Here is a 19,292-nt window from a genome sequence, read left to right as displayed (position 1 = left end):
AGATTGGTTTGTTAGCTTTTCCTGGATGAAAAGAATGAACAAAAGATGCATGAACAGAAGATCACGCCTCTCCTGCCAACTATAAATAGCTTCTCAGCCTAGCTTCTCTCAACCTTCATCATTTCAATGACAAAACTGTGTGACCCCTTCTCTGGCCTCAAGCTTTTACAAAATGGACACACTGCTATGTTAGCATGCTACCTACTACAACCTTTTAGAAAAAGGTTCTTAGAGATGTCCTGTGTTTGTAGCTTTGTGGAAAATATAAAACCATTCTGTGGGATTTGTGTATCTTCGATACTGATCAGAGTCAAAATGAAATCTTACGGGCTTTATCTGTTTCTTGCTGCTTGATCAATTTCCATCTCATTATGCCCAGCACTAGCTTTCAGGATTAGCTAATAGTCAATGGTATACTAGCCTTGACATAGAAGAAAAAAAAGCTATTAAATTTGATCTTCTAGTTCTCCCCAGAGGTAGGAAAACAACAACAAAGTAATTTACCCCCTTATTAAGAAGGTGATTCAGGGCATAGCTATCAGCATATAACCATTGGCTGCCTCTTTTGTGCATAGATATTACCCATTAGTGCACCATGTTTTAATGCATTACCATCATTAAAGCCAGTACTTTGGGGCTATAATCTTGGTAGTTTAGTTCCTTCACAGCATTCTAGTGAGAAAAGGTATCAATGGAAATCTGGAGATTTAATTATTAAAATGTAATTCATTTTGCTCATTCTAAAGCACAATTCTTTTATTATGCATGTTTTAGTTAATGAAAGTCAGATTCAATTATATTTTAGGCAATGGACTTGATCTAAAGGGGTTTATCAGCTTTCACAAAGGATTGTAGGAAAACATTTTGCTAGCAAAAGCTGGCTGGTTAGATTTGGAAAAAAATGTAAGGAAAAATCAACACAGAAGAGGGGACAAATATGCAGTTGTTTTAAAGCTGCATTTTGTATGATTTTTAAAAGGAGCATTTTAATAGCAAATATTAGAGAAGGGCCAAAGTCTGAACACCCTTACATTTTGGTGGGGATGACACTGTTCAGAGTATGAACCAAGCTTCAGAGCTGAATTCTGAAACCAGTCCTTTTGTCTGTAATGAGCTGAGCCAAAATGTCAGATTTGAAAAAAAAACAAAAAAAAAACAAAAACTACCTTAATTTAGTGGGTGTCAAAATCTGGGTTCACATCCAATTTTGTAGTTCAATCTCATCTCTAGTAAACATGGTCATAATTTTACCTTCTAGTTTCAGTGGTGGATTCTGCTGCATATACAAGGTCATTATTTAATAAATTGTCCAGTATCTTCTGTGCTAGACTAACTTATATTGTCTTATATAAGACTTATATTGTCATCTTTCATAAAATCCTAATTCCAGAGGTTGATAACTTGACTTTGTTTAGATGACTTCAGAGGTTTCAAATGCAATAACCCTGAACCCTAATGAATACATAGCAGTGAACATTTAGGGGTAGCTAGCAGAGCATAATACATATTCAATAAATGAAGAATAAAATAATTTAATCATAAGTTAATGCTGTTGACTAGAATTCTAATGTGCACAGTAGGAGTTATTTCAGTTTCATAAATGTCTTATTTGATGATGATTGGTGCTGAATCGTCCTTCTTTGAGTTGTCTCTAAATCAATCTGATGTCAGAAGAAGAGGGGAAGGCAAGCTGAAGAATGTTGAGGAATTCCCATTAATTGCAGCATGTGTAATAACAAATGATTTGAGGGAATGGTTGGTTTGGCAGATAGTCAGTGGGAAGGAGAAGCACGGACAAGATAAATGCCAAAAGAGAACTAGGGTTGATAGTAGACTGAAATTTAGATGCAAGTTTTCAATGGGTTGTGATGGCAAAGGATAATGCAATTTGCATACACACAGGCAACAGGGAGATACAGCCCTACTCAAATGAACCCTTAAGATCACATCCAGGATACTGCATGTTGGCAAAGTACGTCTGCTTCTATCCTCCATATTCTTTAGGGTGGCAAAAGTACCACTTTTCCCTCTGTCATAAATATAAAGGGAAGGGTAAACCCCTTTGAAATCCCTCCTGGCCAGGGGAAAGCTCCTCTCACCTGTAAAGGGTTAAGAAGCTAAAGGTAACCTCGCTGGCACCTGACCAAAATGACCAATGAGGAGACAAGATACTTTCAAAAGCTGGGAGGAGGGAGAGAAACAAAGGGGCTGTGTCTGTCTATATGCTGGTTTCTGCCGGGGATAGACCAGGAATGGAGTCTTAGAACTTTTAGTAAGTAATCTAGCTAGGTATGTGTTAGATTATGATTTCTTTAAATGGCTGAGAAAAGAATTGTGCTGAATAGAATAACTATTTCTGTCTGTGTATCTTTTTTGTAACTTAAGGTTTTGCCTAGAGGGGTTCTCTATGTTTTTGTATCTAATTATAGAATCATAGAATCATAGAATATCAGGGTTGGAAGGGACCCCTGAAGGTCATCTAGTCCAACCCCCTGCTCGAAGCAGGACCAATTCCCAGTTAAATCATCCCAGCCAGGGCTTTGTCAAGCCTGACCTTAAAAACTTCCAAGGAAGGAGATTCCACCACCTCCCTAGGCAACGCATTCCAGTGTTTCACCACCCTCTTAGTGAAAAAGTTTTTCCTAATATCCAATCTAAACCTCCCCCACTGCAACTTGAGGCCATTACTCCTCGTTCTGTCATCTGCTACCATTGAGAACAGTCTATAGCCATCCTCTTTGGAACCCCCTTTCAGGTAGTTGAAAGCAGCTATCAAATCCCCCCTCATTCTTCTCTTCTGCAGGCTAAACAATCCCAGCTCCCTCAGCCTCTCCTCATAAGTCATGTGTTCTAGACCCCTAATCATTTTTGTTGCCCTTCGCTGGACTCTCTCCAATTTATCCACATCCTTCTTGTAGTGTGGGGCCCAAAACTGGACACAGTACTCCAGATGAGGCCTCACCAATGTTGAATAGAGGGGGACGATCACGTCCCTCGATCTGCTCGCTATGCCCCTACGTATACATCCCAAAATGCCATTGGCCTTCTTGGCAACAAGGGCACACTGCTGACTCATATCCAGCTTCTCATCCACTGTCACCCCTAGGTCCTTTTCCGCAGAACTGCTGCCTAGCCATTCGGTCCCTAGTCTGTAGCGGTGCATTGGATTCTTCCGTCCTAAGTGCAGGACCCTGCACTTATCCTTATTGATTACCCTGTAAGATATCTACCATCCTGATTTTACAGGGGGGATTTCTTTATTTCTATTAACTTCTATTTTTATTAAAAGTCTTCTTGTAAGAAAACTGAATGCTTTTTCATTGTTCTCAGATCCAAGGGTTTGGGTCTGTGGTCACCTATGCAAATTGGTGAGGCTTTTTATCCAACATTTCCCAGGAAAGGGGGGGTGCAAGTGTTGGGAGGATTGTTCATCGTTCTTAAGATCCAAGGGTCTGGATCTGTAGTCACCTAGGCAAATTGGTGAGGCTTTTTACCAAACCTTGTCCAGGAAGTGGGGTGCAAGGTTTTAGGAAGTATTTGGGGGGGGAAGACGCGTCCAAACAGCTCTTCCCCAGTAACCAGTATTAGTTTGGTGGTGGTAGCAGTCAGTCCAAGGACAACGGGTGGAATATTTTGTACCTTGGGGAAGTTTTGACCTAAGCTGGTAAAGATAAGCTTAGGAGGTTTTTCATGCAGGCCCCCACATCTGTACCCTAGAGTTCAGAGTGGGGGAGGAACCTTGACATGGTGGCATAGTGGTGGGATTAACCTGAAATCATTTTGAGATCCAGTTGAGATTTTTTGAACTAGAAATACAGATTTTAAAAAGGAATTTTTTTTTTCCCTTTGGAAAGGAAGTCCAGAAAGCATCTGAAACTGAAAGCAGCTTGTTTTTTCTCTGCTTTGTGGCCAAGCAGAGACAAAAGGGGATTACCTTTGTGAATTGCAGGTTTTCTTTGCCTGGAGGCAGGGTACTTAACTCCTGCAGGGAAATTCACAGTCTTCCAACCCAGAGATTTTTTTTTCTTTTCTTCCTAAAAGTAAATAGAGGGTGTGTGTTCTACCCATTTGCTTTTTCTTTGGGCTGGGTAAGCAGGTTTCCAAGTAGTTGGAGGTTTTTTGCTTTAATTTGGGCCCAGAGCAGAGACAAGGGAATTGTCTTTTTCTGTAGGCTGACAATCATTATCAGAGAATAGGTATTCTATTCCAGCACAGCAAAATTTTACAGCCAAGTTTTGTTTGTTTATTTCTAAACCTCGGGTGTAAAGTTAGGTAAAAACAGAGAGGTTAGAATGACCAAATCCGCAGCTCGACTACAGCTGGAATTAGCCAAATTTCAGGCTGAGGAAAGACAAAGGGAACATGAAAGACAGATAGAACTCATGCGGCTGAAGAAGGAGGAGAAGGAAGAAGAGAGGAAGCATTTGAAGGAGGAGAAGGAAAAAGAGAGGAAGCATGTGGAGAGGATAAAGGCCCAGCAGAATATACCAACAAACCCTAGCAATCCTTCTCCAGGTACCACTTCCCATCCCAGAAAGTTCCCCACCTACAAGGCAGGTGATGATACTGAGGCCTTCTTAGAAAACTTTGAAAGGGCCTGCCTTGGGTACAACATCTCTACTGACCAATACATGGTAGAGCTGAGGCCGCAGCTCAGTGGACCCTTAGCTGAGGTGGCAGCTGAAATGCCTAAAGAACACATGAACAAGTATGAACTGTTTAAATCCAAGGCGAGAGTCAGAATGGGGATAACACCCAAGCAGTCTCGTCGGAGGTTCAGAGCCCTAAGGTGGAAACTAGACATGTCATTTACCCGACATGCCTACCACATTGTGAAACATTGGGATGCCTGGATATCAGGAGCAAGTGTTGAATCTCCAGTAAATTTGCCCTTCCTAATGCAAATGGAACAATTCTTAGAGGGTGTTCCTGAGGAAATAGAAAGATACATCCTAGATGGGAAACCCAAAACTGTAATCGAGGCAGGAGAGATTGGAACCAGATGGGTGGAGGTGGCAGAGAAGAAGAAAACTGGTCGCAGTTGGAGCGGAGACCAGAAGGGACCACCCCAGACCACACCCTGTTACCGGGGGCCGCCCAAGGCCCCACCTACCTCCCAAAGAACCCTCCAGACCCCTTATCATCCCGCCACCCCGTTCTCCAGCAACCCTCCTCGCCCCAGTGACCCGTCAGCTGGACGATGTTTTAAATGTAATGAGCTGGGGCATGTAAAGGCCAACTGCCCCAAGAACCCCAACAGATTACAGTTCATTGCACCGGAATCACACCAGAAGTCCACAGGCCCAGATACCTCCCAGATACCCTTGGAGCGGGGGGGAACTGTGAGTGTGGGCGGGAAGAAGGTCATCGCGTGGAGGGACACCGGAGCACAAGTGTCAGCTATCCATGCTTCCTTAGTGTACCCCAATTTAATCAACCCAGAGATCCAAGTGACGATTCAACCCTTCAAGTCCAACTCTTTCAATTTGCCTACAGCCAAGTTGCCTGTCCAGTACAAGGGCTGGTCAGGAATGTGGACTTTTGCAGTCTATGATGATTATCCCATCCCCATGCTGTTGGGGGAAGACTTGGCCAATCATGTGAAGCAGGCCAAGAGGGTGGGAACGGTCACCCGCAGCCAGGCTAAACAAGCTGTGAGGCCTAGCTCTGTTCCGGAAACTTCTATAAGGACCCGGTCAGAGGTGATGGACCCGGACCCCAGGCCAATGTCTGCAACAGCAGTAGTGGATCCAGTCCCAGAACCGGAACCAGCCGAACAACCAACACCAGACCCCGTGTCAGCACTGAATCCAGTACTTGCAACCTCAACACCAGAGGCCTCCACCGAACCTGAACTGGCAGCAGCCGATAACCCTACACAAGAGGCTCAGCCGGAGCCTGAATCCCAACATAGTGCACCAGCGGAGAGTGGTTCACAGTCAACAGAAACAGCTCCATCCCCTATATCGCTTCCCGAGGGACCAAGCCTAGGTCCCCAATCCAATGAGGAACTGATGTCTCCAGCATCAAGGGAACAGTTCCAGACCGAACAGGAAGCAGAGGAAAGCCTCCAGAGAGCTTGGACGGCGGCACGGAGCAACCCACCACCTCTCAGCTCTTCTAATCGATCCAGGTTTGTTGTAGAAAGAGGACTTTTATACAAGGAAACTCTTTCTGGGGGACACCAGGAAGACTGGCATCCTCAGAGACAGTTGGTAGTTCCAACTAAATACCGGGCCAAGCTCTTGAGCTTAGCCCACGATCACCCTAGTGGCCATGCTGGGGTGAACAGGACCAAAGACCGTTTGGGGGGGTCATTCCACTGGGAGGGAATGGGCAAGGATGTTTCTACTTATGTCCAGTCTTGTGAGGTGTGCCAAAGAGTGGGAAAACCCCAAGACCAGGTCAAAGCCCCTCTCCAGCCACTCCCCATCATTGAAGTTCCATTTCAGCGAGTAGCTGTGGATATTCTGGGTCCTTTTCCGAAAAAGACACCCAGAGGAAAGCAGTACATACTGACTTTCATGGATTTTGCCACCCGATGGCCGGAAGCAGTAGCTCTAAGCAACACCAGGGCTAAAAGTGTGTGCCAGGCACTAGCAGACATTTTTGCCAGGGTAGGTTGGCCCTCCGACATCCTCACAGATGCAGGGACTAATTTCCTGGCAGGAACTATGAAAAACCTTTGGGAAGCTCATGGGGTAAATCACTTGGTTGCCACTCCTTACCACCATCAAACCAATGGCATGGTGGAGAAGTTTAATGGAACTTTGGGGGCCATGATACGTAAATTCGTAAATGAGCACTCCAATGATTGGGACCTAGTGTTGCAGCAGTTGCTCTTTGCCTACAGAGCTGTACCACATCCCAGTTTAGGGTTTTCCCCATTTGAACTTGTATATGGCCATGAGGTTAAGGGGCCATTGCAGTTGGTGAAGCAGCAATGGGAGGGATTTACACCTTCTCCAGGAACTAACATTCTGGACTTTGTAACCAACCTACAAAACACCCTCCGAACCTCTTTAGCTCTTGCTAGAGAAAACTTACAGGATGCTCAAAAAGAGCAAAAAGCCTGGTATGATAAACATGCCAGAGAGCGTTCCTTCAAAGTAGGAGTCCAGGTCATGGTCTTAAAGGCGCTCCAGGCCCATAAAATGGAAGCATCGTGGGAAGGGCCATTCATAGTCCAGGAGCGCCTGGGAGCTGTTAATTATCTCATAGCATTCCCCACCTCCAACCGAAAGCCTAAGGTGTACCATATTAATTCTCTAAAGCCCTTTTATTCCAGAGAATTAAAGGTTTGTCAGTTTACAGCCCAGGGAGGAGACGACGCTGAGTGGCCTGAAGGTATCTACTACGAAGGGAAATGTGCTGGTGGTGTGGAAGAGGTGAACCTCTCCATGACCCTTGGGCGTATGCAGCGACAGCAGATCCAGGAGCTGTGCACTAGCTATGCGCCAACGTTCTCAGCCACCCCAAGACTGACTGAACGGGCATACCACTCCATTGAGACAGGTAATGCTCACCCAATTAGGGTCCAACCTTACCGGGTGTCTCCTCAAGCTAAAACTGCTATAGAACTGGAGATCCAGGATATGTTACAGATGGGTGTAATCCGCCCCTCTGAAAGTGCATGGGCATCTCCAGTGGTTCTAGTTCCCAAACCAGATGGGGAAATACGTTTTTGCGTGGACTACCATAAGCTAAATGCTGTAACTCACCCAGACAACTATCCAATGCCATGCACAGATGAACTATTAGAGAAACTGGGACGTGCCCAGTTCATCTCTACCGTGGACTTAACCAAGGGGTACTGGCAGGTACCGCTAGATGAATCTGCCAAGGAAAGGTCAGCCTTCATCACACATCTCAGGCTGTATGAATTTAATGTACTCCCTTTCGGGCTGCGAAATGCACCCGCCACTTTCCAAAGACTTGTAGATGGTCTCCTAGCGGGATTAGGAGAATATGCAGTCGCCTACCTTGACGATGTGGCCATATTTTCGGATTCCTGGGCAGACCACCTGGAACATCTACACAAAGTCCTTGAGCGCATAAGGGAGGCAGGACTAACTGTTAAGGCTAAGAAGTGTCAAATAGGCCTAAACAGAGTGACTTACCTTGGACACCAGGTGGGTCAAGGAACTATCAGCCCCCTACAGGCCAAAGTGGATGCTATCCAAAAGTGGCCTGTCCCAAAGTCAAAGAAACAGGTTCAATCCTTCTTAGGCTTGGCCGGTTATTACAGACGATTTGTACCGCACTACAGCCAAATCGCCGCCCCACTGACAGACCCAACCAAAAAGAAACAGCCAAATGCTGTTCAGTGGACCGGAAAGTGTCAGAGGGCCTTTAACAAGCTTAAAGCGACACTCATGTCTGACCCTGTACTAAGGGCCCCAGACTTTGACAAACCGTTCCTAGTAACCACAGATGCGTCCGAGAGTGGTGTGGGAGCAGTTTTAATGCAGAAAGGACCTGATCAAGAATTCCACCCTGTAGTGTTTCTCAGCAAAAAACTGTCTGAGAGGGAAAGCAACTGGTCAGTCACTGAAAAAGAATGTTATGCCATTGTCTACACTCTGGAAAAGTTACGCCCATATGTTTGGGGACGGCGTTTCCACCTGCAAACCGACCATGCTGCACTGAAGTGGCTTCACACCGTCAAGGAAACTAACAAAAAACTTCTTCGGTGGAGTTTAGCTCTCCAAGATTTTGATTTCGACATCCAACACATCTCAGGAGCTTCTAACAAAGTGGCTGATGCATTCTCCCATGAAAGTTTCCCAGAATCAACTGGTTAAAATCATCCTTGAGATGTGGAAAATATTGTTAGTCTTTATGTACTTGGTAGTATATTTAGAGATGCATGTGTCTTATTAACTCCGTTTTTCCTAGAGCTCCAGGAAGAAATCCCAGCCAGTGTTTCACCCTAGCTGAGATTTGGGGGGTGTGTCATAAATATAAAGGGAAGGGTAAATCCCTTTGAAATCCCTCCTGGCCAGGGGAAAGCTCCTCTCACCTGTAAAGGGTTAAGAAGCTAAAGGTAACCTCGCTGGCACCTGACCAAAATGACCAGTGAGGAGACAAGATACTTTTAAAAGCTGGGAGGAGGGAGAGAAACAAAGGGGCTGTGTCTGTCTATATGCTGGTTTCTGCCGGGGATAGACCAGGAATGGAGTCTTAGAACTTTTAGTAAGTAATCTAGCTAGGTATGTGTTAGATTATGATTTCTTTAAATGGCTGAGAAAAGAATTGTGCTGAATAGAATAACTATTTCTGTCTGTGTATCTTTTTTGTAACTTAAGGTTTTGCCTAGAGGGGTTCTCTATGTTTTTGAATCTAATTACCCTGTAAGATATCTACCATCCTGATTTTACAGGGGGGATTTCTTTATTTCTATTTACTTCTATTTTTATTAAAAGTCTTCTTGTAAGAAAACTGAATGCTTTTTCATTGTTCTCAGATCCAAGGGTTTGGGTCTGTGGTCACCTATGCAAATTGGTGAGGCTTTTTATCCAACATTTCCCAGGAAAGGGGGGGTGCAAGTGTTGGGAGGATTATTCATTGTTCTTAAGATCCAAGGGTCTGGATCTGTAGACACCTAGGCAAATTGGTGAGGCTTTTTACCAAACCTTGTCCAGGAAGTGGGGTGCAAGGTTTTGGGAAGTATTTTGGGGGGAAAGACGCATCCAAACAGCTCTTCCCCAGTAACCAGTATTAGTTTGGTGGTGGTAGCGGCCAGTCCAAGGACAACGGGTGGAATATTTTGTACCTTGGGGAAGTTTTGACCTAAGCTGGTAAAGATAAGCTTAGGAGGTTTTTCATGCAGGTCCCCACATCTGTACCCTAGAGTTCAGAGTGGGGGAGGAACCTTGACACCCTCACACGAGACTGTTGCTGCTGGTTATGCCTTTTTGAAACAGCAACTTCTTGTGTTTTCTCTTCTGTCTCTGCTGCCCTCCTCGCTTTTAGCAATCCTGCCACCTGGTTACTGTAGACAACAACTACTTTTAACAACAGACAACAGCCTTTGGCAGAGGGGAGGGATGGGGGGGAAAGAGTGTTGCACTCTCTGGAGGCCCCCCCAAAAGCCTTGCATTAAGTTTAAAATGTTCTGTTTAAATGCTCAGTTTTGGTCAGACACTTCCATTTTCTGAGAGAGAGGGGGAAAAAAAATAAAGGCCCCAATCCTGCATGCTGTACGGCTATGCAAAGCCACACTGAAGTCAATATTAGGTTGATGTTTTTTTTAAATGCATGGAGGGGGCTTCATCTAACCTCCTTCTGGTAGCCAGTGAACAGCTGGCACTGTAAATGTTGCTAGGCAGGATAGCAAGAAGGGTTTATAATGTGCAGAAACCATGGAAGAGTTGCAGTCAACTTTGATGTAAGTAAAGTGAGGAAAGATCACAAAAAATCCTTAGATTCTAGTATGATTGTTTGTTTCACAATTAAATTTCATCTCTCCATCATTTAGTGTAAATTATTAATACCTACCACTGAAATCACATATAAACTTTATGAAAAGGCCTACATTGGCAAGTCATTCTAAATAATCTTTTTCTTGGTCTTTTAGACTCTAGTAAACTTTGGATTTTGTCCTTTTACAATTTACTTATGCATACACATCCATATACATATGCAACCATCTCAGAATGACTTTGAATACATTTTGAGAGGTGGACTGGCTTACTTAAAAATGAATTCCTGAAGAAAGCAAAAACACCTTTAAAAACCCCGTAGAAGTATTGTTTGAAGGATAAGCCTGAGGCTGTTTACTTTCTGTTGACATTTTGGCTTTTATCTCCTGCAATAGCTCAAACAAACAGGATCTGGGCTTCATGCTGCTAGACAGCACTGTATTGAACGGGACTTTTTTTTTTTTTTTAAAAGGCTGTTCCAAAAGGTATAGTGTGTGTACGAACCCCAAACTCTATGATTTAGATTAGTCTGGCACTGGAGAAAGTTACATTATAAAAAGTAAAGGGGTGTGCATATTATTTGTGATACAGGATATTTTTCTCTCTGACTGTGATACCTTCTGTTGTAGGTGAAGTCTGTGGCTGTTTTAGATATATACCAGGAACAGGCCAATAGAATATATATATATACATACATTAATGGCCTAAATGATATAGATTACTTTATAAATAAAAAATAAAAATCGATTTCTTAATTGGTGTTGGGAAAAAATAAATTTTAAATAACTCTTAACGAACACCTACTTGAGGTCTTGGGAAGGTTCTGCTCTGATATGGGGTGTCTCCACAGAGTGCCCAAACACTGCCCCTTCTGTGCCTAAAATAAACACACAAATAAAATACAGTACAATTATACTGGAAAACAAAAACACATTCAATTCTATAACCATCAATCGACATACTAGAACAAATGATTCATTTGTTTATGCTTCTGCATTTCATTATCAATAAGGTTTCTTCAGAGTCAACGTTCATTTTTTGCATTCAAGAAAATGTTATTGCTTAAGTCAAAATCTGTATTAGGAGTACTAGAAACTGCAATCATCTATGTATCCATAGAACAAAGTTAACTTAAATAATAGAAGTCCAAACTTTCCAGCATTGGTGTGCCCATCAGTGTACCCATCTCAACACTTTTAGAGAAATCATGTTAAAGGTCAAAATTTTTAAAAAGATAAAGAACGTAAGTATGAACAACAAAAATGTATGGTCAAACTTCCAGAAGTGTCCAGTAATTTTGTGTGCCTTGGTTTTTGTGTGTCTAGCTTGAGATATCATGTACCTGGTCTTCAAAGGTTTTGAAAATGCATAGCTCTCTTATTCTTCTGAAGATATCAACTATTTTGAATCTCTTTACCCTTTTCATGTCTTACATTCCCTTGCCAAGAGACATTGGCTCACTAATTTACTGATGACAACATTTCTGAAATGGCCACTAATTCTGAAAGCCTCATTTTTGGGTGCCTAACTGGAGACACCCTGGTGTGTGTTGCTGAACACCCAAAACAGAGGCATACAGAACAAGTGAATATTTCTGAATACTCAATTTATATAAGCATCTATAATTTCAGATGCTCATACAAAGCTTAACAAATAAGGCTATTTTACCATTTTCAGTCAAAACTGGGTTTTTATGAAAAATAGGGTTTGATTAAATGAAATTTTTCACAAAAAGAATCTAGTTTCATGGAATCATTTTGACTTTTCATTGAAAAACTGAGAAACAAAAAACCTTTGGTTTTCAACCAAAAATTTTATTTTTCAACAAAAAGCTGAAAGTTTCTGACAGCAATCTCTCTCCCCCCATTTTTTGACTAGTTCTTTTAACTAACAAGCTTAAATAATACACTGATCTGTTCCCAAATAGGTTCATCTTTCCTGTACTTAATCTACTGTCTTCTTCTATCAGTCTAGATTGTGGATATGAACTATACACAGGCAGCCTGACCCACACTTTGGTAGTGGGTTCTTTATTTGGAGTGCCCTTCACGTTTAAGTCACTCAGCTTGATCTCTGAAGAACAGACCTATGCAAGACTAGGCTGGTTGTTTCTTGTGCACATGCTCAGGTCTAACCGATTGCCATATGTGGGACTGGGAAGGAATTTCCCCCCAGATTAGATGAGCAAAACCTCTGGGGTTTTTTGATGTTCCTCTGCAGCATGTTTGTGTGGATCTCTTGCCAGGATTATCTGGGTACCTCTCATTTAATCATTTCCCTGTCAATGCAGAAGCCTCAAGTACTGGTGAACCTTGGTCCTTCCTATTCTGTGACTGTGGCACATCATAGTGTAGTTTCCTATGGGTCTCATTTACTTTGGTCTCATTTCCATTGCCGGGTTTAGTGTGTGGGCGCTTGGCGGTGTTGGTGGCCTCTGATATGCAGAAAGTCAGATTTGATGATCCAGCGGTACCTTCTGGCGTTACATTGTATGACTCTGCTCACATGACAGGGAAAACCAAGAAGTCTGCTGCTTGCCAGGAGCTAGGATTCACGATGTGACGGAGAGACTGCCAAGACTCATCAAGCCCTCGGATTGCTACCCCTTCCTGCTTCTCTGCGTGGGCAACAATGATACTGCCAAGAATGACCTTGAGCGGATCACTGCAGACTATGTGGCTTTGGGAAGAAGGATAAAGGAGTTTGAGGCACAAGTGGTGTTTTTGTCCATCCTCCCCGTAGAAGGAAAAGGCCTGGGTAGAGACCATCGAATCGTGGAAGTCAATGAATGGCTACGCAGGTGGTGTTGGAGAGAAGGCTTTGGATTCGTTGACCATGGGATGTTGTTCCAAGAAGGAGGAGTGCTAGGCAGAGACGGTCTCCACCTAACGAAGAGAGGGAAGAGCATCTTTGGAAGCAGGCTGGCTAACCTAGTGAGGAGGACTTTAAACTAGATTCACTGGGGGAAGGAGACCAAAGCCCTGAGGTAAGTGGGGATGTGGGATACTGGGAGGAAGCATGAGCAGGAGAACGCGAAAGGGGAGGGCTCCTGCCTCATACTAAAAAAGCAGGACAAACAGCAAGTTATCTCCAGTGCCTATACACAAATGCAAGAAGCCTGGGAAACAAGCAGGGAGAACTGGAAGTCCTGGCACAGACAAGGAATTATGATGTGATTGGAATAACAGAGACTTGTTGGGATAACTCACATGACTGGAGTACTGTCATGAATGGATATAAACTGTTCAGGAAGGACAGGCAGGGCAGAAAAGGTGGGGGAGTTGCACTGTATGTAAGAGAGCAATATGACTGCTTAGAGCTCCGGTATGAAACTGCAGAAAAACCTGAGTGTCTCTGGATTAAGTTTAGAAGTGTGAGCAACAAGGATGATGTCATGGTGGGAGTCTGCTATAGACCACCAGATCGGGGGGGATGAGGTGGACGAGGCTTTCTTCCGGCAACTAATGGGAGTTACTAGATCGCAGGCCCTGGTTCTCATGGGAGACTTCAATCACCCTAATAGCTGCTGGGAGAGCAATACAGCGGTGCACAGACAATCCGAGAAGTTTTTGGAAAGTGTAGGGGACAATTTCCTGGTGCAAGTGTTGGAGGAACCAACTAGGGGCAGAGCTCTTCTTGACCTGTTGCTCACAAACCAGGAAGAATTAGTAGGGGAAGTAAAAGTGGAGAGGAACCTGGGAGGCAGTGACCATGAGATGGTCAAGTTCAGGATCCTGACACAGGGAAGAAAGGTAAGCAGCAGGATACGGACCCTGGACTTCAGGAAAGCAGACTTCGACTCCCTCAGGGAACGGATGGGTAGGATCCCCTGGGAGAATAACGTGAGGGGGAAAGAAGTCCAGGAGAGCTGGCTGTATTTTAAAGAATCCTTATTGAGGTTACAGGGACAAACCATCCTGATGTGTAGAAAGAATAGTAAATATGGCAGGCCACCAGCTTGGCTTAACAGTGAAATCCTTGCTGATCTTGAACACAAAAAAGAAGCTTACAAGAAGTGGAAGATTGGACAAATGACCAGGGAAGAGTATAAAAATATTGCTCGGGCATGCAGGAGTGAAATCAGGAAGGCCAAATCACACCTGGAGTTGCAGCTAGCAAGGGATGTTAAGAGTAATAAGAAGGGTTTCTTCAGGTATGTTAGCAACAAGAAAAGTCAAGGAAAGTGTGGGCCCCTTACTGAATGAGGGAGGCAACCTAGTGACAGAGGATGTGGAAAAAGCTAATGTACTTAATGCTTTTTTTGCCTCTGTCTTCACGAACAAAGTCAGCTCCCAGACTACTGCACTGGGCAGCACAGTATGGGGAGGATGACCAGCCCTCTGTGAAGAAAGAAGTGGTTTGGGACTATCCAGAAAAGCTGGACGAGCACAAGTCCATGGGGCCGGATGCGCTGCATCCGAGAGTGCTAAAGGAGTTGGCGGCTGTGATTGCAGAGCCATTGGCCATTATCTTTGAAAACTCATGGCGATTGGGGGAAGTCCCAGATGACTGGAAAAAGGCTAATGTAGTGCCCATCTTTAAAAAAGGGAAGGAGGAGGATCCTGGGAACTACAGGCCAGTCAGCCTCACCTCAGTCCCTGGAAAAATCATGGAGCAGGTCCTCAAGGAATCAATTCTGAAGCACTCAGAGGAGAGGAAAGTGATCAGGAACAGTCAGCATAGATTCACCAAGGGCAAGTCATGCCTGACTAATCTAATTGCCTTTTATGATGAGATAACTGGCTCTGTGGATGAGGGGAAAGCAGTGGATGTGTTGTTCCTTGACTTTAGCAAAGCTTTTGACACGGTCTCCCACAGTATTCTTGCCAGTAAGTTAAAGAAGTATGGGATGGATGAATGGACGATAAGGTGGATAGAAAGCTGGCTAGATTGTTGGGCTCAAAGGGTACTGATCAATGGCTCCATGTCTAGTTGGCAGCCAGTAACAAGTGGAGTGCCCCAAGGGTTGGTCCTCGGGCCGGTTTTGTTCAATATCTTCCTTAATGATCTGGAGGATGGTGTGGATTGCACCCTCAGCAAGTTTGCAGATGACACTAAACTGGGAGGAGTGGTAGATACGCTGGAGGGTAGGGATAGGATACAGACGGACCTAGACAAATTAGAGGATTGGGCCAAAAGAAATCTGATGAGGTTCAACAAGGACAAGTGCAGAGTCCTGCGCTTAGCAAGGAAGAATCCCATGCACTGCTACAGACTAGGGACCGAATGGCTAGGCAGCAGTTCTGCAGAAAAGGACCTAGGTGTTACAGTGGATGAGAAGCTGGATATGAGTCAACTGTGTGCCGTTGTTGCCAAGAAGGCCAATGGCATTTTGGGATGTATAAGTAGGGGCACTGCCAGCAGATGGAGGGACGTGATCATTCCCCTCTATTTGACATTGGTGAGGCCTCATCTGGAGTACTGTGTCCAGTTTTGGGCCCTACACTACAAGAAGGATGTGGAAAAATTGGAAAATGTCCAGCGGAGGGCAATGAAAATGATTTGGGGACTGGAACACATGACATATGAGGAGAGGCTGAGGGAACTGGGATTGTTTAGTCTACGGAAGAGAAGAATGAGGGGGGATTTGATAGCTGCTTTCAACTATCTGAAAGGGGGTTCCAAAGAGGATGGATGTAGACTGTTCTCAGTGGTAGCAGATGACCGAATGAGGAGTAATGGTCTCAAGTTGCATTGGGGAAGGTTTAGATTGGATATTAGGAAAAACTGTTTCACTCGGAGGTTGGTGAAACATTGGAATGTGTTACCTAGGGAGGTAGTGGAATCTCCTTCCTTAGAAGTTTTTAAGGTCAGGCTTGACAAAACCCTGGCTGGGATGATTTAATTGGGGATCGGTCCTGCTTTGAGCAGGGGATTGGACTAGATGACCTTCTGAGGTCCCTTCAAACCCTGATATTCTATTATTCTGACTCTAGGAGTGTAATGTTCCTCTCCAATTAAGAGGTGATCAAGGATGGAGAAACAGGCAGACTGATTGGCTGGCTCTAGAAAAGAACCTGTTGTTGAAGGCAAGAGATGGTGGTTGTTCAATCATCTAAAAGGATCAGATGCTTACACAAAAGGTTCGCTTTGAGATTTGAGGGAATGTTCAGTGAAATTCTTCTTTTATCCAAATTAGTTTTCCCATCTCAGATAACAAATAATTTCAAAACAAAGATGCAAAATTTGACAATATTTTTTCCACTTTAAGCCTTTCTTTAAAATATACTGAAGAAATTTGGCAACATTTAATAAACATCCCATTAAAGCAAAAAAGGCTGTTTGCAAAGTGGGAATAATCAGGAATGTAATAAGAAGGCTAAGAGGACAGGTACTGACTCTCAGACAAAAGTTCCATAAAACTGGTATTATTATTTACTCTGAGACATAAGGATAAAACACATATATCAGCCATTTAAATGTCTAACTATGTATTTCAGTGTATAGCAATACCAAACCGATATTGTTAGCCTTTCAGAAGATTAGGCTTTTTTTGAGAATATATTGATATCTATTTTTTGTTTATTGCCTTTGTATTAGAGCCATATTTTAATTTTGTTACCCATTCTCTCTACAAATTTTCTATCATTGTTACTAAATCAACAACCATGTGCCTGTAAGCTCTTTCTCTCTCCTTTTTAAGATGGAATAGTGGACTCTGTGTAATAAAAACAGATTCAATGCTATGCCTTAAAGAAGTCCTCACTAGACCACTGACAATAAAAGGGAAAAGAACGAAATGAAATGAATATATTTCCACTCACTCTATATTATTAGAAATAGGACTGAGGAGAATGTCAAGTATCCAAATGCCTGATCGTTAAATCTTCTAGGATTAAATATTGTATTTCAAATTGTTTCTGATATGTCTTTATTTTTGAGCACTACTCTTTTGTATTTCTAAACATAGCTTTTTACAAATCTTATTAAATAATTGTAGAAATACAATGAACAGTACAGATACATCACTCTAGATGTAACAATATTTTAAACACTTTGCGGAACTAAACTATGACGATAAGATTAAGAAAACAGCTATGGTGTGTAGATTAGAGAACAAAGAAAACTGAAATGGGATGTTATATTATTTTAACATTTTGCAGTGATAGAGGGAAAATGTCCTCAATGTGAAGCCTCAGTTAAAACTGAAGGATGGTGTTGATTTCCTTGGCCAAAAATGACGGTAGTAGTTCTTCTTCTAAAAGCTGCTTGCACAGGAGATTTTCTGAAATGGTTGATGCTACTGTGGTTAACAGAAAGAGAGGGGACTTAGGGAGGTCTAATGGGCTGTAATAGCAGCAGGTATCAATATACCTAAAATAGCTTTAATCTTGCTAGTTTGGGTACTGACAGTGTAGCCACAGCAGCACAGACTTCAGTGTGGATTAAAGATCTAGGCTTTCATCTCGAGAGGTGTAAATGTTGTCAATCGTTATTTAGGTCACAGTGAAAACCAGTTTGGTGGACTCATCCCAGCTGCTATTTTTAAACGTTACAAACATAATTTATGGGAAAATCCACTTCAAACCACCAAACCAGCTGACTACTATAGAGATCGACAGGAAAGGAGAGGGAGAAATTTTCCTCCAACATCACAGAACATGAACAAAGCTGTGTTATGGAATCTACTCTGTGGTTTTGAGTAGCCTTTGCAAGCCTAGTACTGTCAGTAGACAGGGATGAGGGGAAGAGTCAGACAGGAGCATCTGTATAGTGATAAGTTCTCCAGCTACCGCCATATGCTGCCCTGCTTTCAAAACCCAAACCTTGCCTCCACATGTAGTGCCATGAAGGGAACTCTTGTGGAGCTGGATTCCTTGCCACAAAGAGGGTGCTTCCTACATATCCTCAGCTCCTCCCCCCATCCTGGCCAGCAAAGCTGCACACATTTCACATCCAAGGGGCCTTCTGCAGGTGTGAAGGAGGGAACAAGACTTTAACTCAGAAATTTGTGCACAGTTTAGAACAACCATCTGTCTCTACTTATGGGAGGCCCAAAATGATAGTAGCAGAGGTGCTGGAAAGTCAAGACGGAGGTGCTTAGGGGAAGCTTGAACAAACGATCTCCATACCAAGGGCCATACTCTACTCATATTCTATTGTGTGTGCCAAGCTACCACAGATAATTCTGTGCAAAGAACAAGAATAGAATATGGGCCATCACTGTCTCAAAGGCAACAGTAATCATTTTTCACTTTCATGAGTACATTTGCTTATGAATTGAGATATTTTTTCCTATAATACACATTTGTTAAAAGGCAAATCCATTACATAAGCAGAGAGCTTTAACATGAAGACAACTAAACTAAATTTTAGCACCGGTGACTAAGTAGAATCCTTAAAGACACATCTAACATTCAAAGACAGATGTGTTTTCCTTTACCTCCAGGAACATAATTCCACATTACTTTTTTGAGAGAGAGAGAGAAGAAAGGTAAGTATAACTAGTTTTATAGCAGGTTCAGAATAACAGCCGTGTTAGTCTGTATTCGCAAAAAGAAAAGGAGTACTTGTGGCACCTTAGAGCCTAACCAATTTATTTGAGCATAAGCTTTCGTGAGCTATGGCTCACTTCATCGGATGCATACTGTGGAAAATACAGAAGATGTTCTTATACACACAGAACATGAAAAAATGGGTGTTTATCACTACAAAAGGTTTTCTCTCCCCCCCACCCCACTCCCTGCTGGTAATAGCTTATCTAAAGTGATCACTCTCCTTATAATGTCTTCTGCAGTTTCCACAGTATGCATCCGATGAAGTGAGCTGTAGCTCACGAAAGCTTATGCTCAAATAAATTGGTTAGGCTCTAAGGTGCAACAAGTACTCCTTTTCTTTTTGCGAATACAGACTAACACGGCTGTTACT

At 43.1% G+C, this 19,292-nt stretch overlaps 1 protein-coding gene across 2 annotated transcripts in view; it reads right to left on the bottom strand.

Moving 5' to 3' along the window:
* The window catches only part of SGCZ (sarcoglycan zeta), a 365,961-nt gene that overhangs the window by 31,255 nt on the left and 315,414 nt on the right, over window positions 1–19,292 (bottom strand). For both annotated transcript variants that reach the window (XM_077815587.1, XM_077815586.1), the window contains one exon: window positions 11,229–11,301. In XM_077815587.1, the coding sequence (XP_077671713.1) occupies window positions 11,229–11,301 (73 nt within the window). The remainder of the gene's footprint in view (window positions 1–11,228; window positions 11,302–19,292) is intronic.

The sequence above is a fragment of the Eretmochelys imbricata genome, chromosome 4, assembly GCF_965152235.1.
Source record: "Eretmochelys imbricata isolate rEreImb1 chromosome 4, rEreImb1.hap1, whole genome shotgun sequence".
In the NCBI taxonomy this organism is placed as follows: domain Eukaryota; kingdom Metazoa; phylum Chordata; order Testudines; family Cheloniidae; genus Eretmochelys; species Eretmochelys imbricata.
Note: the sequence above shows the minus strand (reverse complement) of the source record. Positions and strands in the feature narration are given on the sequence as shown.